Source organism: Mustela erminea, chromosome 15, assembly GCF_009829155.1.
Source record: "Mustela erminea isolate mMusErm1 chromosome 15, mMusErm1.Pri, whole genome shotgun sequence".
Lineage (NCBI taxonomy): Eukaryota > Metazoa > Chordata > Mammalia > Carnivora > Mustelidae > Mustela > Mustela erminea.
In genome coordinates, this window is record NC_045628.1 from 53513052 (window position 1) to 53540320 (window position 27269).

Genomic DNA, 27269 nt, shown 5'->3' on the forward strand with positions numbered 1-27269 from the left:
AGCGGCTCTGGAGTGCAGCTACCTCCCCTGCTCCGGGGACGTCGGTAACTGTCCAGTGCGGTTTCCTTCGAGCCTCAGCGCCCGCAGGAGGGGAGGTGCCCGCGGCCCCGGCAGCCGGCGTTCGGAGGGAGGCGGGCGCGGGCTGCGGGCACCGGGAGGGGAGAGAGGGAGAGGGGTGCCGGGGGCGTCTCGCGGGACTCTGGGCCACCGCCGCTCGGTGGCCAGCGCGCCGACCCGCCCAGCCCGGGCTTTCCCCGCTGCTCCCGGAGCGCCCGGCAGCCCGTCCCCGGGAACGCCTGCTCGCGTCCGCCGGGCCGCCCGGTGCCCGTGACCACCCGGCGGCCGCTTTCGGTTCCGCGCCTTATAAGGCCTGACAGGGGGGTCACGTGCGTCCCGGGCCGCCCGCTGGGAGGTGGGGGCGGCGGGGGGAGGGGCGGGAAGCGGGGAGGAAAAGGGGAGGGAGCCGGGGGCGGAGGAAGGAGCGAGGGGCGGATTCTGTGGCCGTGGGAGGCGGTGGCAGCGGCGGCGGGGAGCGGACCGCTCGGAGCTGGACCGAGGACGAGGAGGTGGAGGAGGAGGAGGAGGAAGGGACCGGCGCGGGGGCGGGAGAGCGCAGCGCGGCGGAAGCCGGAGACGGCGGGAGGGCCGGTGGCTGGCCCCGGGCAGGAGCCGGGGCGGCGGCGGCGGCGGCGGCGGCGGCGGCCGAGAGGACCGCGGCGAGGGAAGCGCATCCAGCGGCCCCGGCTGCGGCGGCGGGGGCCCGGGTCCCCGCGCCCGGGGGGCCGGCGGGCGCGGGCGGCGCGATGGAGCCGCAGCACGTGCGCCCCGCGCCCGGCGCCCGCAGCCCGGCCTGGGAGGAACCGGTGGGTACAGCGCCCGCGCCCACCCCCTCCCACTTCTCCTCTGCTCCCCCCCGCCCGGGCCGGGTTCCGTTCAGGAAATGGCCCGGGATGAGGTCCCCAGCTGCTTCCCAGCCGGGGCAGCGCTTCCTCCGCCGCCCGGGCTCCTCCTCGCGCGCCGCCCGGAGCGCCTTTGTCCGGCCAGCCGAGGCGCTCCCGGAGGGGCCGCTGGTGAACCGCTGACGACGGCCCTCGGAGGACCGTTTCCTTTGCTTCATCGACTCCTCAACTTTTGACTTGATTTTAGAGCACGGAGGGTAGGAGGAGGGAGAGGAGAATCCCTGACTCTGGGGGCAGCGTGCGGGCTAGGAGGAGACAGCTCTTGCCTCCCGAGACCGCGCCCTGGCAGGCACCTGGGCGCACAGGTTCCCAAGGACCGCGGCGACCACAGGCTGCTGGCGGCTGGGACCCTGGAGCCACGCCTCCTGCTAGCGGCTACGGCCCCGGGGTTCAAGGGTTTTGCCCGGGATGAAGCGGGGAGCTAACCTCGATCTCATGCACATGCCACCCAGAGGCCGGGTCATTTCAGGGACCGAGAGGAGCGTGTGCGTGTGTTTTGCGTGTGTGAGGATAAGGAGGAAGAGATCGGGGGGCTTTGGATTTGTTCCCTCAAACTCCTCCAACTTCCTTCTCTCTTCCAACTCAGACAGTCAGAACCATCTCACATCCCTCCAGGGATTCTACCCCGGAATCCCCGTCTCACTCAGAGCTCTGTAATCCTGTGTGGGCTGCCTTTTCCTTGGCATCGAATTTTGGCTCTCCACGCCCTGCCTCGATGTTTGCTACTCCGTCCTGGTTGAAATTCTTGAACCTGTCTGGAAACCCTCGTCTGAAATTTCTGGCCTCACCCGTGTTCTGTTCAACGTGTTCGGATGTTCTTTTCCCAGGGACTCTGCGTGTCTGCTCAGACTGGCCCTCTGCCTGTTAAGAGTTTCTAGGTCAGGTGTCAGGCTTGGTTCTCCTTTTTCTTTTCTAGTAGGTACACTCTAGGCTCCTTTGCCCAAATGCATTTCTCTGCCTCTTGTTTCCCGACCTTTCAAAAGTGTCCTTGGACTCTGACCCATCTGTATCTGCAGCTGTCTTTGCTTTTGCAAATTTGAACATGTTGTTAGGTTGCCCATCTGCTCCTATTTCTTCTATTGTGGTTATCACTGGGGATTAAATTGTTCTTGAAACTAAAACTACAATTCTGTTTGAAGTTTAAATCAAAGATCACTGAGAACTAAATTCATTGACCTGGTTTTGTTACTTTTTTTTTTTTTTTAAAGCTTTAAACGTTCCTATATGAAGTCCCTTTTGAACCCAGATGCTTTAAGCCAACACCAATCACAGTGAAAAATGCCCTGTTATATAGTATTTTGCTTTAGGGGACCGATGGCAGAACTACTTCATGCCTAGAAAAATAGAGAAAAAGTTTAATGTTGCCTTACTTCAGGTGACAAAAATGAAAGTGCTCGTTTATTTGCCTTTAAAACTAGAGCCCTAACAGAAATGTGTGAATGAACTGTGATGCTTTCTCCAGACTGCAGAACTCTCCTTAAAAAAAATTGGTTTTATTTTCTTTAAACACTGAAGGCCTTTTTATTCACTCCACAGAGATTTTATCCCTCACCTACTGTGTTCCAGGACTTTTGGATATAGCAGTTAACCCAAACACGAATCCTTGCATCTTCACAGAGCATACATTCTTAACAGAATGCCTTGTTTCATATATGTTAAGAGTTGAAATTCAGACAGTTAAAAAAAAAATCTTCAGAGATCTCATGTATGTGGCACAAAATGATACTTTGACCAAGTGATTTTATTTGCAAACCTGTGGTCATATGGGTATGTCTAAGAATTCTCATTTAAGTTCCTTAAAAAAATGTAACCCAAGTTACTGAAAAGTGGCATAGACAAGAAACAGGGTGATAAATTGGGGGGGGGCGGGGAAGAATGCTTAAATGTTAATTTAAGTATTTGAATCGGAGGGAGGAAATATCAGCTTTGTCTAAACATGTTTTGAAAGGACACAAAATCCATCAAAATCAGGAATTCTGAACTTATCTTGGGTCAATGAGCCCTTTAAGAATCTAACCAGAGTTGGGGCACCTGGGTGGCTCAGTGGGTTAAAGAATCTAACCAAAGCTATGGCGTCTCTCCACACAATGTATCTATGCAACACGCATATAAGAATAATAATAAAATTTCAGGCGGGTCAGAATTCCTGAAGCCCAGTTGGTGGACCCTCAAAGACCATGGGCTAAGAACATCTGCTTTGACTAGGAGTCCATTTGGCAGTTATTGAAAATCTACTGTCTGATTTCAAATATCAACAATTTTAATACTTTACCATAAAAGTATACTCCTTTATATTTATAATAAGAATGTTTAATATTGAATAGGAAATATTCACAACACATAGACCCTGAATTATTCCTTATTGTGTATAAAGACGTACCTATAAGGATTTATTCTCTTTGTTCTTTTTTGATGAAACCTAAAACATGATGATACGATTCTACCTAGAACTGTTCAGACAGATGAGTAAACATAATCTCAGGAACAGATGCTGAATAGTAGTAAAGAGAACAGAACTTCTGGCTTGCAATGTACCCATGTCTGGAGCTAAGGGTCAGCTACTGGGCTTCATGACATTCTTTGTATTTGGAGATAAAATGAAGTTATTGAGTTAAGTGAGGGCATTTAAACAAATAGTTAGCCTTATCATTACTCCAGCTAGGGCATCAGGCCTAAAAGAAGATAAATGTTAGCATTCGGGCTTCTGTGTATTTTCCTTAATACTAGCTTTGGGATGTAATCAAATCCGTGGGCAGAAAGGCATTACCTAAATTCCTAATCAATACAAAAATATTTTGGCGGTGGGAGGGAAGACATTTAGGGAAATAACCCTTACTCATAGATGATGTCCTAGGGTAGGGGTGGGGAGATGGGTAGCTTGAATTCCAGCCAAAACTCAGAAACTGTGGGAGTATTTACAAAGCAGACCTCAGACAGTGACACTAGGACATTAGGGTACATTTTACTTACTAAAATTTGTTTTTTATTTCCATATGGTTTTTATCTACTTGGCTTTGATGGAATGATTTAAAACTAATAGAAAATTAGCAAGGGAGGATTTTCAAAGGAAAAGGGGCCAAAATATAAATGATAGGTTACAAGCACATTTGTGCATTAGGCCTAGATGACAAAAGGTTTTTTGCCTCAGGTACAGGGATACCCCTAGGTACATGTAGCTGCTATCATGATGAATCTAAAATCTCTTATTCAAGTAACAACCCAGAAAATTTTGATGGAGTAAAGTTTTGAATGTTGAATTTCAAATATATAACAGATAGTATATTGTGGAAGTAGTTATAAAGTTTGAATGAAAGCAGACCCGTACTTATTCAGCCTGCAGTGTTCTTTGCATGGTTCCCATTGACTAGGAGTATGAGTCCTAGAATGTTACTGTTTGAAAGTCTGACTTGGGTTCTTCAGTACACAAGTGTAGAGTTCTACATATTTGTGATATAGTGTTTAACATAAAAGCATAGACCATAAGGGACTTAAAGGTTGCAAATGGATATTAAACTTTTTTGTTATAGGTAATAATCAATAATAAGACTATAATTTAAAATATCTATCCGTGTGAATATGTGAATGCTAATATTCACAAAGTTGGTATCAGAATGAGAATTGGCTGTGATTTATACATCTTCAGAGTAATAATTTTTCCTTCTTTAAATGGGGCAGAAAGCCCTATAAAGTAGAAACCTAATTTAGTGGTAGCTCCTATTTCCATTTCATCCCAAATGCAGTGTCTGCATGGCTTATGTCCAAGTTTTTAATAGCGTGTTTGTGATATGTTATGTATCAAACAAAGATTTCAGAGTAACAATAATAAATACGTAAGACTCATCTAAGAAATTATTTGAATAAAGTCTAAAAACACCAAGTAAGGTAAAAGTCAAGGGAATCTTGTAAATTGAAGAAATAATGTAATATGCCACATATTTGAAATTTGTTTCAGTTGCCATTCTGAGCTACATTAAAATGGTTGAAAATATGGTGCTCTTGACATTGCTATTATATTTTTAGCAGAAATGAAGTGCATTGCAGGTATATGATATACAGATTGGATATTCATTCTAGAAACTTCTAATTTACAGATAAGAACTGAAAAGAATCTAATGGATCAGGTACTTTACATTAGGTATTACTTGAAACAGTCTCCTCAGAAGAGGTAATTAAAGAAAAGAGGGTTTTCATGAACTGCCTTTTGAGGGAAATGAAGTGACATTCCTTCATTTGCCTACACACTGTTTTCACTCTGAGCATTCTATGTGCTAGGGAAACTGTAGAGCAGGGATAATTTATTTAGCATGAGTAGGCTAAGACTGGCTGTGCTTTCAAAGTCACAACCAAGTTTTAGAACTCGTTATAGGAGTCTTTGAAGAGCAGGTACAACTGAGGTTAAGTTTTTAGTGGAGTATAAATACCTTCACTTTGAGGTATTAATTGCCCAACTCTTGCACATGAAACACTTCTAAGGTATCTTTCAGCAGTCAGTGTCTGAATCAGAATGAGAAATGTATTCAGCCCTCTTCTTCAGATCTCAGGATGGGCATGGGTGTTCAACAATGTGTTTCAGTTTAATCACTCTATCTGGACTCAGGAACATGTTACTATATAAAATTTGAAAGCCTAAAGTGTGAATACAAACATAATAATTGACAAACTAACTTTTGTTACATGGTGTGCTGAAGTGAATAGAATATTAGCATAGTGATCACCTGATTTTGACTTTGGTCCTAACTCATGATTAGGGCCTCACCGTCATTAAAGGAGAGGTCTGAACTGGGTTTATTCTTTCAAAAGGCCCTTTGCTAAGTGTTCTTATCTACACTGACAAACCATTGGACTCATCAGTGACCAGACAGGTTGGGCTGAAGGCCGTTACTTTGGTTATTTTTCTCTTAAAGAATTCCCGTCACAACAATATGTTCTGTGTAGATCTAGAATCACATATTTACAAAACCATAAGGGCTCTTAAAAGTTTAATTTGCCTAGCTCCTTCCCTTCCTAAAGAGGACAACAGAAGCTGGAGAAGTAGCTTCCATCAGTTAGTATTTCAAGGCAGCAATCTCCTGTCTTTGAAGATTCAAACAGGCACATTTTACATTTTAATCAGCAATGCGGATATATAGTATTGGGATTGAATATTGTTTCTTCTAACCTCTTCGAACTGTTAATTTTGACATAGCAATCAAATTAGTGTTGAGAGTAAGATTACAACTGAAAAGAAACAAAACTCCAATAGAATGCGAGTTTGGAGGACCCTTAAAGGTCATGTCAGCTGAAAAAGTAGAAGGTCATATCAACTGAAAAACTAGGAACGGGGACTGAAGGACACGAACACGCAGAAGAGATTAAGTGCTTTACTGAAGTGTGAAGAGTCTCCACAGTCTGGCGGGGACTTTTTGCCCTACTTAAAAACACAGCTAAGTTTAGAGTTCTCCGTGGATGACAAGAGGAATCTGTCATCTTAGTATCTTCTCCCCCAAGCCCTCCCACACCTACATGGGTTCTTTGACGCTCGGCGTGCACACCCCGCCGCGAGGCTGCTGTTTCCAAGTGCCGGCTTAGCCCTCTCGCTTGGGACGAGTTGTGAGCGGTGGCCGCAGCCTGTTGATCGCATTTCCTCCCGCTCTGGTCCGGGTTAGGGAGTGGCTCTCCCAGGACCTCCAGTGTTTTCGTGCTCGGGCAAGGGTGTTCACATGGTCTCGGTGCATTGTTTTCTTCCAGGCAGTCTCGGCGGGCGCTTCAGTTTAGACATTTATTTTGCATTCTGTGGTCTCGGGCCGTGTGTACTCTCTTGTTTCTGCGCTCTCTCCACGCCCTTCCCAGTTTCCTGTTAGCCAAAGGGATCGCTCTTTCTGAACGAAAAGTTCTCGGAGCGGAGTGGAACCTCCCGGAAAATGCTCTTCTCTTCCGTGTGCGCCGGATGGAGGTGGGGGTGGGCCAGAAACTAAGCGCCGCGGTCGGGATTGCTGAGAGGACCCAAACCCCGAGGCAGAGGCGGGAGAGGTACGGTTCAGCAGAGATGCGCTGAGGGGTCGTGAGACGGACGAGGGGCAGCGCCCAGCCATCTGGGGAGGCGGAACTGCTTTGAATCAGTGGGAACTGTGCGGCGAGGCCCAAGGTTCTGGAGAGATTCTAGGTCTGGGGGTGGCAGGGTGTACCCAAGGGAGTCGGGAGGAAGCTGTAGGTTCCCTTTCTACTCCAGGGGCCGTCCTTGCCCTGTGAGCCAAGGGAGGGAGCTTAGCCCCTGCCCGACTCGCGCGGCTGGGCTGCGGAGGTTTCCTGCCCACCCCCTATCCCCCCGGTCCATCCTAGGGACCCCAGGCTCCCGGGGGAAGTAGTAGGTCGCCCCGGTCCCTCTGTCACTCCCATCCTCTCTACCCGTGCAGGTCGTATTCTGGGTCAGGAACCCCGTAACATCCCGAGGCTGGGCACACAGGGGTCCCAAGCGGGCGGGGGTCCGCGTCTCCTGTGCCCCACTGCCCTCGCTGCTCTGGAGCTGGGTAGAGGGGCTTGGAGGGCCGCGGCTGGGAGGGCGTCTGATCCCCCGCGCCCCTTCGCCTGCGGGGGCGGCAGGGGGAGCGGAAGATGGCGGCTGCGGCCCGGCGCGGGGCTCTGGGCCCGGCTCGGACCGAGCGCACCCACTGACCGCCGCTGCCGCCCCCGCCGGGCGGTGCTGTGTCCCCACAGGAGTCGGAAAGGATGGCCGGGGCCAGCGGTCAGCACCACCCTCCGGGCGCCGCGGGAGGAGCGGCCGCCGGGGCCGGCGCTGCGGTCACCCCCGCCGCTGCGTCGGCGGGGCCCGGAGACGATTCCTCTGACAGCGAAGCGGAGCAAGAGGGACCCCAGAAACTGATCCGCAAAGTGTCCACCTCCGGGCAGATCCGGACCAAGGTGAGGCGAGCCCTCGGGCAGCGCGGAAGGCGGGAGGCTTCGGGGCGGGGAAGAGGAGCGAGGGCGCCTGGGGTGCTCGGAGCGCGCGCCGGAGATCCCGGGAACGTGGGGCGCAAGGTGAGGGCGGGGCCTGACCCGGGGGCGGGGCCGGCGGGAGCTGGACCGCCGCGCGGCCGGAAGGGATTCCCGGGCCGGCACGGGAGGCCGCCAGGGTGGGCTCCCGGGGGCTGGCGGCTGCGTTGGGGGAGCAGGGAACGAACGGCTCGGCGGGAGCGTGGGAAAATGTTGAAGCGCTCTGGAGAGTTCCCACCCAGGGAACTTAAAAGGACTGTTTTATTTTTTTGTCCTCCCTGAGTGCGGTGGTTGGGTGGAGTATGTGCCTTGCATAGGGATCCCGGTGCAGGCCGACCAGCCAGAGATGCAGAACGCGCCCCCCTTCCCTTCCCGTGGGCAGCAGCTGTCTCCTCCCAGGACCACTCTGAAAGGATGGGTGGGGAGGTGACAGCAGACAGCCGCCTTACCTCCCGCTGCCATTTGGAAGGCAGAAGTCCAGGCGCGACGCCTGTGTAAATGATGCTGGCGGTTGAACACCCTGCGTGACACATCAGCAAGCCAGGCTTTTGAGTAGTGGGTTCCTGCTCAGCGCGGGGTTCAGATCTTAACAGCCACGGTTATCTTAACGAAGATTAACCGCCTTGTGTAATATGTGCTGTTACTTGTGTGTCTGTAGCAGATGCTTTTGAGAGCTCAAAGTTGAAGAGTTTTAAATAGATCTTGGGCATATACGTAGGAAATGCTTACCACACTGAAGGGTTATTTATATTTTAAAGTTTTCATCGTACTTTAAAACACATCTTTCTTTTGAAGTCTGTTAATCACTGGGGTACTTTAAGGAGGTTATTTGAAGAGAACCAATGAAATTACTGGGCTTGTGTGCTCTCATTAAAAGTAAATCTGTAAAAGTTAATTTTATACTTAGTTTTATGAGAATTCGTTTTTTAAGATCAATGGACTCCTATGAGAGTAGAACTTTTATTACATGTTTATGAAATCATGTTTTTTTTAGCCTGTATCCTTATTTTCTAGAATAAATAGAGGTAAGCACATGCAAGTGGTAACAAGATGCCCTTAGCAAAGAGTCAAAGATTGCTTCTGTCATTTTTTTTAACTGCCCACTGTAACTAATTTTAATAGTGACATTTCTTCATTTAATAAAAACTGTGATAACTTAAGGATTTGGATTTAATATGTTTTTAGAAGATTAAGGCTAAACAAGATAGTGACTTTCTAACAGTGCCTTTAACATCTGAAATCTCAATTTTAAAAAAGTTCATGAAACTGTTACTAGTGAACAAAATGGCAGGTTTAAAAAGTGGCATATTTTTTAGATTCTTATGCAATGGTTAAAATTCCATGCAAAACGTATCAAAATTTACCAGTACATTTATAATGCTTGAAAGAAAATTTGGAGATGGCTCTAATTTGAATTAAGTTAAAGAACAAATTTGAGGGGGTACAATTAAAATTTGTAGGTCTCATGAATTCATGGTAATAGCTAAGTTTATATATTTTAAATTTTATATTATCTATGGTTTGGGGTAAGGCATGTTTTTAAGACTAAGTATAAATTTTTAAAGTTCATTTATTATTGGTTTTCCATTTAGCTTTCTAATAAAAATATTTAGCACAGGTTTTTTTTTCCCCATGATTAGAGATAGTGATCATTAAATGAAATATTTCTTAAATTTCACAAGATGTATTGAATTTCAGAAGTCCTGCATTTTATACTAACTCATACAAGTGCATGTAACTTCATCAGCATTTTCATACATGAGCAGCTGAGATCCAGGCCTAAAACTCCTGAGTCGGGTGAGCCTCAGCCTTTCTGTGTGCCCCTCCCACCTCCATCCAGACTGTATATATATGCTACAGATTTCATCAGTTACATCTCTTTATCACACATATTGATTCTCAGGGAAGAGAGCTAGTACAGTAAGAGGATTAATAAAGTGAGAACTGCTAAATATAATACTGGTTCCTAGCCTGTATTAAATTTCCTAAATTTAATACCGGTTCAATTATGGTCCAGGTAAGAGTTAAGGGAAAAGATCTTTTAGAAAAAGACTGTGCTTGCTTGATCATCTCCACAGATGTCTAGAGGAGAGTGAGACCAGGACTAGCCCGAGAGCTAGTGGGTTTTGAGACAGAAAGCAGTTCTGGGACGCTTAGGTGGCTCAGTTGGTTAAGCCTCTGGCTCTTGATTTGCACTCAATGTGGAAGTGATCTCAGGGTCATGAGATGGGATGTGATCTCAGGGTCATGAGATCCAGCCCTGTGTAGGGCTCAGCACTCAGTATGGAGTCTGCTGGAGATTCTCTCTCTCCTTCTTCTTTTGCTCCTACCCTGCTCATGCACACGTGCTCTCTAAATAAATAAATAAATCTTAAAAAAAGAAATAAAAATATTTATTAACTGAATAATGTATATATTATACAGTTATATATAATGCTTCATATATATAGGTATTATTAAAACATGTTATTTATTTTGGTTTCCTTTAAGAGCCTTATGATCATGAAGTTGTCTGGTTAGTTTAGGTTTGGGATAAAAAAGGCCACCAAAGTAATTACCTTATTTAAAGTGTTCTTTGTTGTAAATGCTGGTTTGTGTTTTAAATAATTTGAATAATCTTAAATTAATTGTGGCATGTGGAGAGTATCCAGGTACTTCTTAACTGAAATAAGTATCGTGCACCCGTAATAAGATATTGAACAGTGTGAGAGGCTATTCAGTGATGGGAGGGTATTCTGTGAAAAGTCAAATCTCCCTCTCACTCCAGACCTTCTAGTCTCCATCGCAGAGGCAATTGTTGGCATTTTTCTTGGTATACTTCCAGAAAATGTCTATGAATGTACATATGTTTCTTTAAAAAGTACAAGTGGGAACATTCTGTGCACAATGCTGTGTCTTGTTTGGAGTTTGAATATCATCATTTCCCTAATGGTGTGTACACATCTACCTCATTCTTTTTAATGGTGGGGAAGTATTCCATTATGGTAGGTTGAACTACATGAATTTGTGAGGTCAGTAGGTCAGAAATGGTCAAGAGTAGGTCAAAAATGGCCAAGGGCCTGGGAGGTCTGGGAACTGGGAAGACGCTGTTGAAAAGGTGCAAACAGTTCAGTTCTAGAATGAATAAGTTCTGGGAATCTAATGGGCAGCATAGTGACTATAGCTAACAATACTGTATTGTATCCTTGAAATTTGCTGAGAATAGATCTTAAGCATTCCTACTTTTTAAAGAAGATTTTGTTTATTTATTTATTAGAAAGAGAGAGAGAGGAAAGAGAGAGAGAGCGGGGGCGGGCAGAGGGAGAAGGAGAGAGAATCTTGAGCAGACTCGCCACTGGGCACAGAGCCCGACTTGGGGCTTGATCTCATGACCCTAAGATCACGACCTGAGTCAAAATCAAGAGTCAGATGCTTAACTGACTGAGCCTCCCAGGCACCCCTAGATTTAAAGCATCCTTAAACACGAGCACAGACACACACACATTAATTAAGTGAGGTACTTGCTGGTTATGTTAATTAACCTAATTGTGGTAATTATTTCACAATATGTATGTCTATCAAATTATTACATTGTATACTTTAAATATAATTTTGTTTGTCAATTATATCTCCACGAAGCTGTGAAGAAGTGGTTGAATGTGGGAAATTTCATATGGTTCGGCCTAACCTGATAGATTATCATTTAATTACCTCATTCTCTATGGACCTTCTCTGTGGAAGTTCTCTATGGTTGTTTTAGGACAACACTAATCTCAGTTTTGTTTATTTGTTTTGCAGTGGAGATGATGACTTTTATTTATTTATTTATTTTTATTTTTTTGACAGGAAGTTGGATTTATTGGTGGGCATGAATTTGACGGGAGGGGGTAGTGCCAAGGTTCTCATGAGTGCAGAGCCTTCCATTTGTCCAAGGGATCATAGTTAGGGATGTATTTGACCCCACAGCCATCTGGGATAAGCCGCTTTTCAGCCATGTCTTCAAATTAATCCACATTGAACTTAGTAAAGCCCCACTTCTTAGAGATGTGGCTCTTCTGGCGGCCAGGGAACTTGAACTTGGCCCTGTGTAAGGCCTCAATGACATGCTCCTTGTTCTGCATCTTGGTACGGATGGACATGATGACTTGGCCAATGTGGACCCTGGCTATTGTGCCCTGGGGCTTTCCAAAGGTACCCTGCATACCTACCTGCAACCTAAATTGGAAATAGCCATGAGGTCAGACCCCGCATCCACCCAAAGGGCTGTCTCTAAGGTCCCTTAGGGCAATCCATATAATCAACAGGCTGCATATACTACCGAGCAGGCTACTTATGATGACTTTTAAAGTAAAAAGTAAGACTGGCATGCTTTTTTTTTTTTTTAAAGATTTTATTTATTTATTTATTTGACAGAGATACACAGAGCGAGAGAGGGAATACAAGCAGGGGGAGTGGGAGAGGAAGAAGCAGGCTTCCTGCCGAACAGGGAGCCCGATATGGGGCTCGATCCCAGGATGCTGGGATCATGACCTGAGCCGAAGGCAGAGGCTTAACCCACTGAGCCACCCAGGAGCCCCAAGACTGGCATGCTTTTAAAATTAATCTGATTTAATAATGAAATTCTCCCATACATTTTAGTATCCTCCTCACATCCCCACTTTGTATACTCTTTGTTCTCCTTTTCATTTTTTTCTTGTTTCTTTGCCCTTGCTGTGTACTATTTTTTTCACTTTTTCCTTTCTCTGTATCAGCTAAGTAGAATTTCGGGTAGTCTCAGCTAGCTACTCGGGTGTTAAACAGTAGATAATTTTATGGCTGACTCCGGTTCCCCAAAGGAAACAAAAATCCTTTACTTAAAAAAGTGGAAATGGTGCCGATGTGAGAAAGCCAATGGGAGCTAGAATTCATTCCATCTCATCCTCTCTCCTTATTGTTAGCTCTTATTCCTAATTCTTAGTTCTATCTTAAGGAGGAGGTTGATTTTACATTCAGATTTACCACTAGAGAAAATTTTGCAGATATTTGTTAAGGACAAGACTTTCTGAAACAGCATTAATATAAACTCAGACCACCTTGGTTTTGAACATGAATGTGAAAGAAGCTTGTTTTGTGCACTTTTTTTTGCCCGATGGATACTGTTGGCCCATGAATACAGGGACTGGCTGGAGGAATCTCGGTCAGATTTGCAGACTGAGATTGTTCAACCATCGTAAGCCACGTGGTATCAACAAAGGAGCCATCTCTGACTTTTTCTGACAATGACTCATCTCCGCCAAGGTCTTAAAGCTTCATGTGTCAAAAATATCTCCTAATTAGGTTTACTGTGCTCTCATTGATCTGGCATTTCTATGTATTCTTACAGTTAATTTGGAATATTGATGGGTCTTTCTTTTTATGGGTCTTTAAATTTAGGTAACACATACCTAACCCCCTAAATGATATTCAGAACTTTGCAACATTATATCTGGGTTAAGACATCTCTTTAAGCACAGTAACAAAATAGTCATCACAATCTTCAGTTTGTACCTCGGTTTTACTTTAACATGAAAGTTGTATAAATAAATTCTTGTGCCTTTACGGTAAGGCACTATATGGAAATATTGATTTGTATTTTTCCCTGCTTAAGGAGATGCAGTTGGTGCAACTAAAACATTATCTTTCACCGTAACTGTAGTTAGAGTAATCTAGGGAAGAAATGCTCAGCATTTTTCAAATTGTAGGTGGGAGCCCATTAGTGGGCCATGATAGTTTACACCAACATTCGAAACAGACAGAATAGATTAGAAACTATTACTCAAAACTTTTAACCATAATTCTGAATGGAATTTTTGGATGGGGTAGTGATCCAAATATGAGGAGAAGCAGAAACATGGCCAGAAGATTGTTAAGAAATGAGAATAAAATAATATTGATAGGTTTTTTTGTTCAGAAGCTCAATATGATATGAGAGGCGAGTAGGAATTTTAGTATTTTGCCAGGTGTGAGCAGGAAGGTATTTTGAATAATAAGAATAATTAACATTCATCTAGGGCAAAACTTGGTGAACTTTTTCTGTAGAGGTTCAGAGAGTAAAGTCTTAAGCTTTGTGGGACATAAAGTCTATGTCAAAATTACTCAGCTCTACCATTGTCACGTGAAAGCAGCCATAGATAATCCTTTTTTTTTTTTTCCGAAGATTTTATTTATTTATTTGACAGAGAGATCACAAGTAGGCAGGGAGGCAGGCAGAGAGAGAGGGGGAAGCAGGCTCCCTGCTGAGAAGAGAGCCCAATGGAGGGCTTGATCCCAGGACTCTGGGATCATGACCCAAGCTGAAGGCAGAGGCTTAACCCACTGAGCCACCCTGGTGCCCCATCCATTGACAATCCTTAAGTGAATAAGTGGTGTGGTAACACTTTAAGGACATGAAATTTGAATTTCATATAGTTTTCAGGTATTAAGAAATACACTTTATCTTCTTCTTTTTTTTTTTTTTTTTTAAGCCATTTGAACTTGTGAAAACCTTTGTAACTGATGGGCTATACAAAATCAGGTAGCCAGAACATGGCCCATACATTTGGCTGGTGGGCCATAGTTTGCTTTTCTTTTCTTTTTTCTTTTTTTTTTTTTTTTTAAGATTTTTTTTTTTTTTTTAAATTTCCAGCATAACAGTATTCATTATTTTTGCACCACACCCCGTGCTCCATGCAATCTGTGCCCTCTATAATACCCACCACCTGGTACCCCAACCTCCCACCCCCCGTCCCTTCAAAACCCTCAGATTGTTTTTCAGAGTCCATAGTCTCTCATGGTTCACCTCCCCTTCCAATTTCCCCCAACTCCCTTCTCCACTCTAAGTCCCCATGCCCTCCATGCTATTTGTTATGCTTCACAAATAAGTGAAACCATATGATAATTGACTCTCTCTGCTTGACTTATTTCACTCAGCATACTCTCTTCCAGTCCCATCCATGTTGCTACAAAAGTTGGGTATTCATCCTTTCTGATGGAGGCATAATACTCTATCCCCAGGGGTACAGGTCTGTGAATCACCAGGTTTACACACTTCACAGCACTCACCAAAGCACATACCCTCCCCAATGTCCATAATCCCACCCCCTTCTCCCAAACCCCCTCCCCCCAGCAACCCTCAGTTTGTTTTGTGAGATTAAAAGTCACTTATGGTTTGTCTCCCTCCCAATCCCATCTTCTTTCATTGATTCTTCACCTACCCACTTAAGCCCCCATGTTGCATCACCACTTCCTCATATCAGGGAGATCATATGATAGTTGTCTTTCTCTGCTTGACTTATTTCGCTAAGCATGATACGCTCTAGTTCCATCCATGTTGTCGCAAATGGCAAGATTTCATTTCTTTTGATGGCTGCATAGTATTCCATTGTGTATATATACCACATCTTCTTGATCCATTCATCTGTTGATGGACATCTAGGTTCTTTCCATAGTTTGGCTATTGTGGACATTGCTGCTATAAACATTCGGGTGCATGTGCCCCTTTGGATCACTACGTTTGTATCCTTAGGGTAAATACCCAATAGTGCAATTGCTGGGTCATAGGGCAGTTCTATTTTCAACATTTTGAGGAACCTCCATGCTGTTTTCCAGAGTGGCTGCACCAGCTTGCATTCCCACCAACAGTGTAGGAGGGTTCCCCTTTCTCCGCATCCTCGCCAGCATCTGTCATTTCCTGACTTGTTGATTTTAGCCATTCTGACTGGTGTGAGGTGATATCTCATTGTGGTTTTGATTTGTATTTCCCTGATGCCAAGTGATATGGAGCATTTTTTCATGTGTTTGTTGGCCATCTGGATGTTTTCTTTGCAGAAATGTCTGTTCATGTCCTCTGCCCATTTCTTGATTGGATTATTTGTTCTTTGGGTGTTGAGTTTGCTAAGTTCTTTATAGATTCTGGACACTAGTCCTTTATCTGATATGTCGTTGGCAAATATCTTCTCCCATTCTGTCAGTTGTCTTTTGATTTTGTTAACTGTTTCCTTTGCTGTGCAAAAGCTTTTGATCTTGATGAAATCCCAATAGTTCATTTTTGCCCTTGCTTCCCTTGCCTTTTGCGTTGTTCCTAGGAAGATGTTGCTGCGGCAGAGGTCAAAGAGGTTGCTGCCTGTGTTCTCCTCAAGGATTTTGATGGATTCCTTTTGCACATTGAGGTCCTTCATCCATTTTGAGTCTATTTTTGTGTGTGGTGTAAGGAAATGGTCCAATTTCATTTTTCTGCATGTGGCTGTCCAATTTTCCCAGCACCATTTATTGAAGAGGCTGTCTTTTTTCCATTGGACATTCTTTCCTGCTTTGTCGAAGATTAGTTGACCATAGAGTTGAGGGTCTATTTCTGGGCTCTCTATTCTGTTCCATTGATCTATGTGTCTGTTTTTGTGCCAGTACCATGCTGTCTTGATGACGACAGCTTTGTAATAGAGCTTGAAGTCCGGAATTGTGATGCCACCAACGTTGGCTTTCTTTTTCAATATCCCTTTGGCTATTCGAGGTCTTTTCTGGTTCCATATAAATTTTAGCATTATTTGTTCCATTTCTTTGAAAAAGATGGATGGTACTTTGATAGGAATTGCATTAAATATGTAGATTGCTTTAGGTAGCATAGACATTTTCACAATATTTATTCTTCCAATCCAGGAGCATGGAACATTTTTCCATTTCTTTGTGACTGAGGAAGACACAAAGATTTTTATTTATTTGACAGACAGACTACAAGTAGGCAGAGAGGCAGGTAGAAAGAGAGAGGAGGAGGAGGCAGGCTCCCTGCTGAGCAGAGAGCCCGATGTGAGGCTCGATCCCAGGACCCTGGGATCATGACCTGAGCCGAAGGCAGAGGCTTTAACCACTGAGCCACCCAGGCGCCCTGGGCCATAGTTTTCTGACCCCTGTTCTAGATGGTGGAAAACGGTACAGTTTGGTTTGCAACGCACTGCAAAGTTAAGGTGCTGCTCAATGCTCTCGGCATTTAAGGGACCAAATAAAGCTAGATTTCAATCCATTTAAAAATCTCATCTTTGTAGAACATTTTATTTTTAGCTTGGTTTGCGTCTTTGCTTCCATTTTAATGTGAACTAAATATAGACTGGAAACTCTGAGTCCTGGTACAGTTAATACATGGTATAACAGCTTTCTTTCCATTTTGATTACAAGTTAAACATGATATTCCATTATTAAAGATAAGAGACATAATAAATAATTTACTAAACCTTTACATCTAACTGAAGATGCCTAATTTGAAAGTATCTAAATTTAGAAAGCTCTTGCTTAGTTTAAGGTTGCATGTTTGCTGTTGTGGTAGGAGTGACAAAAGGTTATATGACACGACCATTGTCAACCACCCAGGGCTCCTTTCTGTTTCCAGGGGACAGGGTTTCACTCCTATTGGATGTGTTAGGCTTTCCTTACTCAGGAAATGTGTTTATAAGCAAAGGTTTTAATTAAAGAGAGTTTGTTTTATATCTAAGAACAGACCTTCAAAAAAGGCCGTAACATGTTAGTACATTATTTTCCCTTGGCAAATTTGTGTGGTTTTGCTGGGTATCGCGTATATTTCTCCATGAATATTTAGTCACTTGGAATACTTTTATATTTTTGATTTGGTTAAGTGGCTTAAAATGACCAGTAACCGTTATTGATAACAGTCTTAATTTAAGATTCAGTGCTCGTTGTTTCTGCTTCAGGTAGTCATTTTTTTTTTTTTTTTTTCAAATGAACGTATATGGTAATAATCTCCCCTCCCCTTGCTCTTTGTTATGAGGGTATTTGGAAGACTATTAGGCTCTTGTTTTATACCAAAAAAATATGATTAACTTTATCATGCATGGAGTTGGAATTTCTAACCTTCTCCCTGTGCCGTTTGAGTCCCATGACTTTTTCAGACCACCAACATGGGATTTACTATAATAAATCTTTATGTATAGGCTTGGGGCATTTATGTCAGAAATTTTGAAATACATTTCTACTTAGCATTTTATTGTTTACAGAGCAGTTTCTGTAACTGAATGAACTGAATAAACAGGAGCTTACGTAACAGTTCTGCAAAATTACCTAAATTTTACAAATCATAAATCCAAGACTCAGTTTGGTATCTGCTGAGTAAATGGCAGGCTGGAACTCAAAAGCGAGACTTGTTACCATTATTCCCTGGCACAGTGGACCCAGTGGTAGGTTCCAGATTCCTTTTTTCAGGAGTTCCATCAGCGTTTCGGTTTGAAGCCTTACCTCTGCAGGGTGCAGGCACAGATGGGGGCCGGCGGTCTCCACTTCTCTTCCCCACTCCACGCTTCCCCTGTCCCTGTCCTTCTCCCCTCTCTACCCCTTCCTCAGTCTTTTTAGTCTGTAAGTATATCTCTCACCAATGTCATGGATTTTATAATGTCTTTTTGCTTCCGAATCCCACATTTGTTGTGACACGTTTAAGAGTGTGTGTTTGCAAAGTAAATTTCTGAATAAAACATTTCAGCTGAGATTTCTCCTGATTTTAATTCCTGTTAGCAAAATCGTGGAATCTTTAGAAGGACTAAGTTAAAAGAAATGCTTTTAGGTAGCTAACTCTTCGAGTAGGTTTTCAAAGAAAACTGTTAGTTTCACTTCCATCAGGTCAGATGCTATTTTTAAAAGGTCATGATATAGTGTTAAAAAGAATTATATAAGGTAATTTTTCATGTGGCCCATTAAAACATAGTTGAGGAAAAGGTATACATAGAATTTATTTTTAACTAGTTAAGAGATGAAAATGACATTGGGGGTGCCATTTTCTCCATCTACCTATTTTATTTAAAAGAGAAATTTTGCCAAGCTGTATACCTGAGCAGGCATACTGTTTTGATTTGGATTATTTATGTAAACTCATATAGTACTTTAAAGTTACAACAGAGGTGCGTGGATGACTCAGTCAGTTAAGTTACTGATTCAGGTCATAGTCTCAGGGTCATGAGTTTGAGCCCTGCTTTGGGCTCAGCACTGAGTGTGGAGCCTGCTTCAGATTCTCTCTCTCCCTCTCCCTAGGCCATGTTCATTCTTGCTCTCTCTCTAAAAAAAAATTATAATATTAAAGTAATGTTATAATATAATGTTAGATATCATTAATATATAATAAATATAAATTTTATATATGCTTACATATATAAATACATATAATGTGTATTATAGATGCTATATGAACATAGTATATAATTATAATGTTCTATGAACATGTTATATGCATGTTACATATATGAACATATCTCTGTAATTTGTGAAGCAGAATGGTAAAACAAGCAGTCCTGAATCCAGCGTAAGAACCAGGATATTTCCAGGCCCCTATATCGACCCGGGTGCTCCTTCTCTTTTTTATTCCTTTGTTGCCCCTCAGTTCATTCAAAAAGATATGTATGGTGTTTCCAAGCACCTTCATAGGTGCTGGGGATTGAGCAATAAACAAAATAGACAAAAACCTCTGCCTTCTTGGAGTTCACATTGTAATGCAGGCAGAAGTTATAAACTCATAAATATGTAAACTGTGTCACATATTAGGAGGTGGGAAGTGCTGTAGAGAAAAAACATGAGTGGGGGTGGGGTTGGAAGGGGAAAGGTCTTCCTGAGAAGGTGACATCTGAGCAAAGATCTTGAGGGAATGGATCACGGACTTCTGAGGGAAAAGCAATGTAGGCAAAAGGAACAGCAGATGCAAAGATCAAGAGACAGAAGCTGTGATAAGGAGAGGGATCAGTGCAACTGAAGTTGGGGGTGGTGGGAGTCAGGGAAAGCAAGTAGAAAGTTGGAAGTAGGTAAACAGTGTCAATAGTAAAGTGGTACTATAGAGAAGAGTTCTTAGCTTGGGGTTCATGCATTCCATAGCATGGATGGGCTTTGGAGGGCTCCCCGCATTTTATATCTGTATATACACCCCTCAGAAGACTGAAACCATTGATTTGTAAAAGGGAATTGCAGGACGGACCATAAATGATGGATGAAAAAAAATACACATAACACTGTAACCAAGAGTTGTTGTGGCCATTTGAAGACGTGCTACAGTGGGGGGTGGGTTCAGTGAAATGAATCACCTTGAGTGGGATAGGATAGCAAGGTTCCTTTCAGGAGTTAATAGTATTGGGTTTGTATCTTGGCTCTTTCGGGTCCTACTAGGTGACCTTAGTCATGTTACTTAATGTGACAGAGAATGCTGTGCCCATCAGGTTCTATTTCTACTGTTCTTCCTGGTCCTCTGTTGGACTTCATTTCCCCCTGCAGATAGGTGGGGTTATGTGACTGAGTTCAGGCCAGGGGAATATGGATGGGAGTGACGTTTGTTGTTTGGCTTCTGAAGCGTTTTATGGGACTCTGTGTTTTGTCTCTTCTCTCACCTGCCATCTAGATGTAGATTATCTAGTGAGAGGAGCTTGGATCCTTGAATGGAGCCTCTTTGCTTCTGTCCCTAAACCTCACTGGTCACATTGGATGGTGACACTAGAAGGAAATAGACCTTTACTGTGTTAAGCCTCTGAGATTTGGGCATTGTTTGCTGTATCAGTTAGCATACTGTGACTAATACAGTTCATTTCTGTGAAGGCCAGGGTTCTCATTTACGGAACGGATATAGTGATTTTTGCCTCATAGGGTAAGTAGGTAATGAAAGATAAAGAAGTACACCATATGCTTCTATATCCTTGATTTTTATAATTATTTTTTAAAATTAAAAAAATTATTTTTGAAAATTGATATAAAATCTGGATAACTCAATTATTCACAAGTCATGTATTTCCTAAATAACTTAATCAGTAGGGTATATAGACTGCTGTTCTTTGTTGACTTTTTAAAAGACTTGATAAAACTATTATGTTCTATAGACCATTATTTTATCATTAAAAATAAAATGTCTTTTGGGCGTCTGGGTGGCTCAGTGGGTTAAAGCCTCTGCCTTAAGCTCAGGTCATGATCTCAGGGTCCTGGAATCGAGCCCCCCATCAGGCTCTCTGCTCAGCAGGGAGCCTGCTTCCTCCTCTCTCTCTCCGCCTGGAGATGTTCTTCCTGGCATCCTCCCTGTCTCCTTAAGTCCTATTTACTCCTCAGTCCACACAATCTGGCTTTTGCCCCTACCATTTTATGACAACGTCTTTTGCAAAGGTCACTACCACCTAATTGCTAAAAAAATCCGGTGGTCTCCTTTTAGTTTTCACTCAACTGTTATTTTGTGCCAGTTTTGATGCTGTTGACCATTTTTCTCACATCTTTCCCTTTTGTTTTCAAGGTTTGAATTTGTCTTATCTTTCTTATTAGCTTTTTACTGCCTGTCCGTCTCTAGCCCTGACTTCTTTGGCTAATGCTAAATGTTTTTGTTTCCTAGGATTCTTACTCTAAGTCTGTTTGCCTCTGTCTTAGTTAATGTGATCGATTCGATTAGACTTGTCCTACCAGCTGTACCAGTCTTTGTCTAGCCTGTGTTCTTTCCTGAGACCTGGACCTGTATCTCCTTTGCCTACCAGTGCTGACTCTAGTTAGAGACCTCTAGCCATCTCAGTCTTGCATTCTCAAACCCAACAGGTATGTGCACGGTCACCGCACCTACGAGGCACATTTTGCTTCACTAATTTTATATCCTAAAGGATTTGCCTTGTAGTTAACTTTGACTGTTTATCTTGCTGATCATCTTCATTAACTCATTTGCTGTCAATAAAAATGCATTCAGAGTCTACTGCGGCTGGCAGGGCTCCATATGAGGCAACACAGCCCCCTTCCTCATGGAGCTCAGTCAGCAGTCACCAAGTGTAGTCAGTTCTGTTTTGTTATATGTTACCTCATTTAATCTTCATAACAAAGCTGTTAAGTAGATAGGTATAACTATTATATTCGTTTTAGAATTTAGGAATCCAAGGATTAGAAAGTAACTTGGAGGTTGCACAGCTCTCCAGGGACTGGTCTGATGCCTGGTTTCAATCTATGATGATATACTGTCCCTTTGTCTACTGGGTGTGTTTGTTGTGAATTTATCCATTTCCTTTTATTTCTATTGCTACTTACCCTAACTTCATTAGACCTGCAAAATTTATCACTTCGATGTTTGCAGTGGATTTCCTCTTTCGTCTACTGCCAGAGTTCTCTCTAAGAAAGGGACATATGATCATAACACATTTTGTATGAATCTTAGACATTGCCCATTGCTAGCGGAATAAAGTCTAAATTTCTTAGCATAGCTTAGTAGGTCTTTCTCAGTTTGATAGTAAAATAACGTAAAAAATCCTACCTATTAGATCTTCATTCTATCAAAGGAGTAGTTAATACCCATATAAACAAATGTATGTCAGATGTTCCTAAGCATAATGAAGGAAAATAAGACAGAGTAAAGGGGGAGGGAGTGATGGGGTGTGGTATATGTGTGTGTGGATAGTATTTGGGTTGACTAGGTCCAGGAAGGACTCTCTTGGGTGAAGTGATTTTGAACAGAGATCTGAATGAAGTGACATGAACTATGCAGATATCTGGTGTTGGAACGTACCAGGCAGAGTCAGGGCCCTGGTATTCCAGTTGTGTTTTCTGTCACTGTCAAACTTTTCTCTGTTCCCAAAGTAAGGCAGGTACTGTTGTATCTCCACGTGTTTTCATGTCATATTCCGTCAACCCGAAATGCTCCTTTTCCCCCCTATTTCTCTGCCTGATTTATTTATCTATTTATTTAATTTTTAAAAAAAGATTTTATTTATTTATTTGAGAGAGAGAGAGAGAGAGAGAGAAAGCAGGAGCATGGAGAGGGGCAGAGGGAGAAGCAGGCTCCCCGCTGAGCAGGCAGATTATGACCTGAGATTATGACCTGAGCCAAAGGCAGACGCTTAACCAACTGAACCACCCAAGTGCCCCTGCCTGGTTTATTTCTATGTACTATTATTTCCCAACATTTCTGAAAACATTTGAAGTGATTTATGTTCAATATTGTGTATCAAGCTTAGGTAAAATATAGATAGGACTATGAGACCAAGAATGTTAGTAGGTTAGTCTGTAAAGCAGAGTGTCTGTGTCCTTCCTATCTATCTATCTATCTATCTACCATCTATCTATTGTTAAAGATGACTTATTAATTTGTCCCCTAGCTTCCTGGTAGCCAAAGCAACAAGATCATTTACAAAATTTTATTGTCAGAGAAAAAAATGTTTTTCTAGGTCCCAAGGAAATGTGTCTGTCTGTTAGTCGTCCATGTTGGGGGGGTGGTCACTGAAGGATGAAGTTGATGCTTCCATCACCAATATGTGTGGCAGGATGGGATCTCGTGCAGACCTGATCTGGAAGCAGAATCATTTATCTGGAGGGTGCAGTAGATTCGGAAGGAGGTGCTTTTGGGAAGCTCTTTTCTGATTATTTCAGTTTTCTTTATGGAATAAGAAGCTAGATCATCCCCCGAGAATAAGATGGGGGGAGAGGATCTTAGAGATCTGGGAGAGAGGAAAAGGTGTGTGATAGGAGAATTAAATAGGAGAATAGGAGAATGGAGTAGGCATGCAGGGTAAATATCAGGAGGCATTTTAGGCACACCTGAGGCAGGGGACCATGAATTGAAGATAAGCAGTCACCCTGGCTGTGGGACCATGTTCAACTACATGGCTGTAGGCACAGAATAAATAGAGAACTGGGTTAAATCAGGGTTGTGATTTGGTTAAATAAGTATGGCAGAGCAAGAGGGGATAGGGAGATTGAGGGTTGACACAGGGGAGGGTTTACAATGACAAGCTCTGGGATTTATGTTCGGTAAAGAATGAGCACTCGAGGTGTCTTCAGAAGTGACTATGGGACCAAATAGCTAAGGAAGGGTAGAAGAGAAAATCATTGCAAAGAATTAAATTTTAGCCACTCAAATTAAAGAGGAAGAGAGAAAGAAAACAAAGTCTACTAAAAAACTGTAGAGTTCTAATTATTTTATTTAAAATTTTTTAAGAGAGGGAGACGGGAGGGGTAGAGGAAGAAGGAGAGAGAGAATCTTTTTTTTTTTTTTAAAGATTTTATTTATTTATTTGACAGAGAGAAATCACAAGTAGGCAGAGAGGCAGGCAGAGAGAGAGGAAGGGAAGCAGGCCCCCTGCTGAGCAGAGAGCCCGATGTGGGACTCGATCCCAGGACCCTGGAATCATGACCTGAGCCGAAGGCAGCGGCTTAACCCACTGAGCCACCCAGGCGTCCCGAGAGAGAGAATCTTAAGCAGGCTCCATGCCCAGTGCAGAGCTGGACTAGGGGCTCAGTTTCACAACCCTGAGATCATGACCTGAGCCAAAATCAAAGTCAGACACTTAACTGACTGAGCCACCCAGGTAGCCCCAGTTTTAATTATTTTAAGTATGCTTTACAGATGCATTAATAATAGGTTTTGCTAGGGAAAATCCCTGGATCATGTATGTATAGCTGAGGTCTCTTCATTAGTAAAACACAAAGAATATTTTACTCAGAACATGAGAATAGTTCCTCAAAGAAATAAATGGATCTGGGTTGGAATTTAAAACAACAACAATATACAAATGAAAACTTAACGTGCATTTAGTAACACATGAGTCCTAATTCTAGTCCTTACTGGTTAAGTCAGGAACCTCTCCAAATTTGAATTTTCTCATATTTAAATTCTCATAAGGTTCTTGTGAGGATTGAAGAGATACAGTCCTTAGCTCAGTGCCTGGCACACAGTAAGTGGCAATAAATGTTAGCCACATAGTCAAGAATCTTGAGGGGCACCTGGGTGGCTCAGTCAGTTAAGTGTCTGCCTTGGGCTCAGGTTGTGATCCCAGGGTCCTGGGATTGAGCGGCGAGCCTGCTTCTCCTCTGCTCTTGATCTCTCGCTCTCTCTTTCTTGCTTTCAAATAAATATATAAATAAATTAAATCTTTAAAAAAGAAAAAAAGGATCTTGAGGTGAAGGGCACTCTTTCTGAAAGGTGCTTTTGCACTTAGAAGTATGCAAGGGAGCGAGTTGCCAGTGAAATCTTCAGTCGTAGTGAAAATCCCTGTGCCTAGCCTGCCTTTGGCAGGCCCAGAGTCTAAGCTGTGTAATTGTAAACCTTTTTGAAGGTTGATAAGGGGATGGAGACGTTCTCATAGATCTAGCTAAGACTCTACAGTAGGAAGGGAAGAATGTTGAAAGAGATTCAACTTTCCCCTGGTAACACTGTTACCTCAACATCATCTATATATATCACGACAGTTCTAAATTATTACTGTTCAAGCATTCATGGCCCTTCCCCTCCTCCTCCTCCTCCTCCTCCTCCTCCTCCTCCTCTTCTTCTTTTTTAAGATTTTATTTTTATATAATCTCTACACACAACATGGGACTTGAACTCACAACCCCAAGATCAAGAGTTGCATGCTCTACCAACTGAACCAGCCAGAATCCCCTCCCCTTCTCTTCTTAAAGAGGAAGCATTCTAACACATTCCGTCAGCTCCTTCATTCTCCTTTGTTATGGAATATGATGGTGGATTTAATGAGGGGGCAGGAAAATGCTCATTCTGTGACATTATTCCCTTCAGGATCCCAGTATGTGTGGTGTAATTGAGAAGCTGGAATGAACAGGGGAAGTCACATGCTCTGACTTTCCTGTCAAGGCAAACTGTGAACATGCATGAGACATTCCCTGGGAAATATTTAGATGAAGGGGAAGGACTTGCTCCCACATGAGCAAGTAAGAGAAACAGAAGTACAATATGGATTATGGTCATCACTGTGACCCCATGTATACCTATAGGCTGATAAGGCCTAGGAACTTGAGGTGTAGTTTAATTAACCATCTATATAGTTCGAGCACATGATATATAAAACATTTAAGTTATAAAGCAGTTGGACACTCATGTTCATAGCAGCATTATTCACAAGAGCCAAAAAGTAGAAGCAACTCCAATGTCCATTGACCGTCGAATAAAAACAAAACAAAACATGGGATATACATGCGATTGGCTCAAAAAAGGAAAGAATTCTGACACCTGCTACAACATGTATAAACTTTGAGGACATTATGCTAAGTGAAATAAACCAGCTACAAAAGAACATGTGATCTCGCTTAGATGAGGTCCTGAAAGTAGTCAATTTCAGAAATACAGAAAGCAGGATGGTGGTTGCCAGAGGCTTGAGGGGTATCAGGGAAGGGGGAGTTAGTGTTTAATGGGTACAGAGCTTCAGTTTTGCAAGCTGAAAACAATTCTGTGGTTGGATAGTGGCTATGGTTGCACAGCCATGGGAATGTACTTAATGCTAGTGACCCGCATACTTAAACATGGTTAAGATGGTAAGTTTTATGTTAAGGGCATTCTACCATAGTTAAAAGCAATGATAAAGTAGGCTTCATAGGAATGGCCCACTATAAACTCAAATAGTATTACAAGATTTTTTTAGTGAGATAAAAATGAAAAATAAGTTTAAGACATGCAGAATATCAGGAAAACAATGGAAACATCAAGAAAACTGAAACTTTGCTGAGATGCAGAATGAATCTGGATGAATGCTCCAAGTTTTATCAAGTTTACTTTTCAAATTTACACAATTACAAATACATTTGCTATTTGAATTTGGGCTAACTCACTAAAATGATCTAAAAGGTGTTAAAATAATATATGTCGAAAAGGAAGAGTAACAAGGGGTACCTAGCCAAGCAGACGTCATTAAAGTAACAAAGCTACAAAAATAATGAATGTGGCTTTGATATGGGAATAAATTGAAAGATAAATGGAACAGAATAAAATGTTCAGAAACTTACCTATAAATATATAAGAATATAGTTTATAATAATGATAATATTTCAAGTGGGGGGAAAATGTATTACTCAATAATTCCTCTTAAGGCAACTGGTTCACCATTTAGTCAAAAAAATTGGAAGCCCGATTCTTACCTCACATTATGGGCTACATACTTTCTAGATAGGATAAAGATCAAATTTACAATAAACAAATTGTAAAAGTACTAGAATAAATATAGGTAAGTAATTGCATAGTTTCAGGCTTGGAAAGAATTTTAAAATGTGACACTAAAGAAGAGAATATAAAGTGAGAGCTTGTGGAATTCTGACATATTGAAACTCACTATAAACTAAGTGACAAGGCGGGGCACCTGGGTGGCTTAGTTGGTTGGGCATCTGCCTTTGGCTTGGGTCTTCGTCCCCGGGTTCTGGGATTGGGCCCCACATCGGGCTCCCTGCTCGTCGGGAAGCCTGCTTCCCTTCTCCCTCTCCCACTGCTTGTGTTCCCTCTCTCTCTGTGTCTCTCTCTGTCAAATTAATAAAATCTTAAAACAAAAATTAATTGACAAGGCAAATACTTTCTCAAACCTTTCCAGTGTTTAGCCAGAAAGATTATTTCTCATTTTTTGTTTATGATACAAATGTCCAATAATAAGGAACTGGTCAAATTAATTA

At 42.7% G+C, this 27269-nt stretch overlaps 1 protein-coding gene and 1 pseudogene across 8 annotated transcripts in view; one reads left to right on the forward strand and one right to left on the reverse strand.

The window, feature by feature from the left end:
* The first annotated feature begins 487 nt into the window (after positions 1-487).
* Positions 488-27269, forward strand: part of DGKH (diacylglycerol kinase eta) — a 204830-nt gene continuing 178048 nt past the window's right edge. For 5 of the 8 annotated variants that reach the window (XM_032314575.1, XM_032314568.1, XM_032314574.1 and 2 more), the window contains exons 1-2: positions 575-863; positions 7653-7856. In XM_032314575.1, the coding sequence (XP_032170466.1) occupies positions 804-863; positions 7653-7856 (264 nt within the window). In that variant the 5' untranslated portion in view covers positions 575-803. The other 3 variants (XM_032314572.1, XM_032314571.1, XM_032314570.1) reach the window with 3 other exon arrangements.
* Positions 12169-12293, reverse strand: LOC116574649 (annotated as a pseudogene).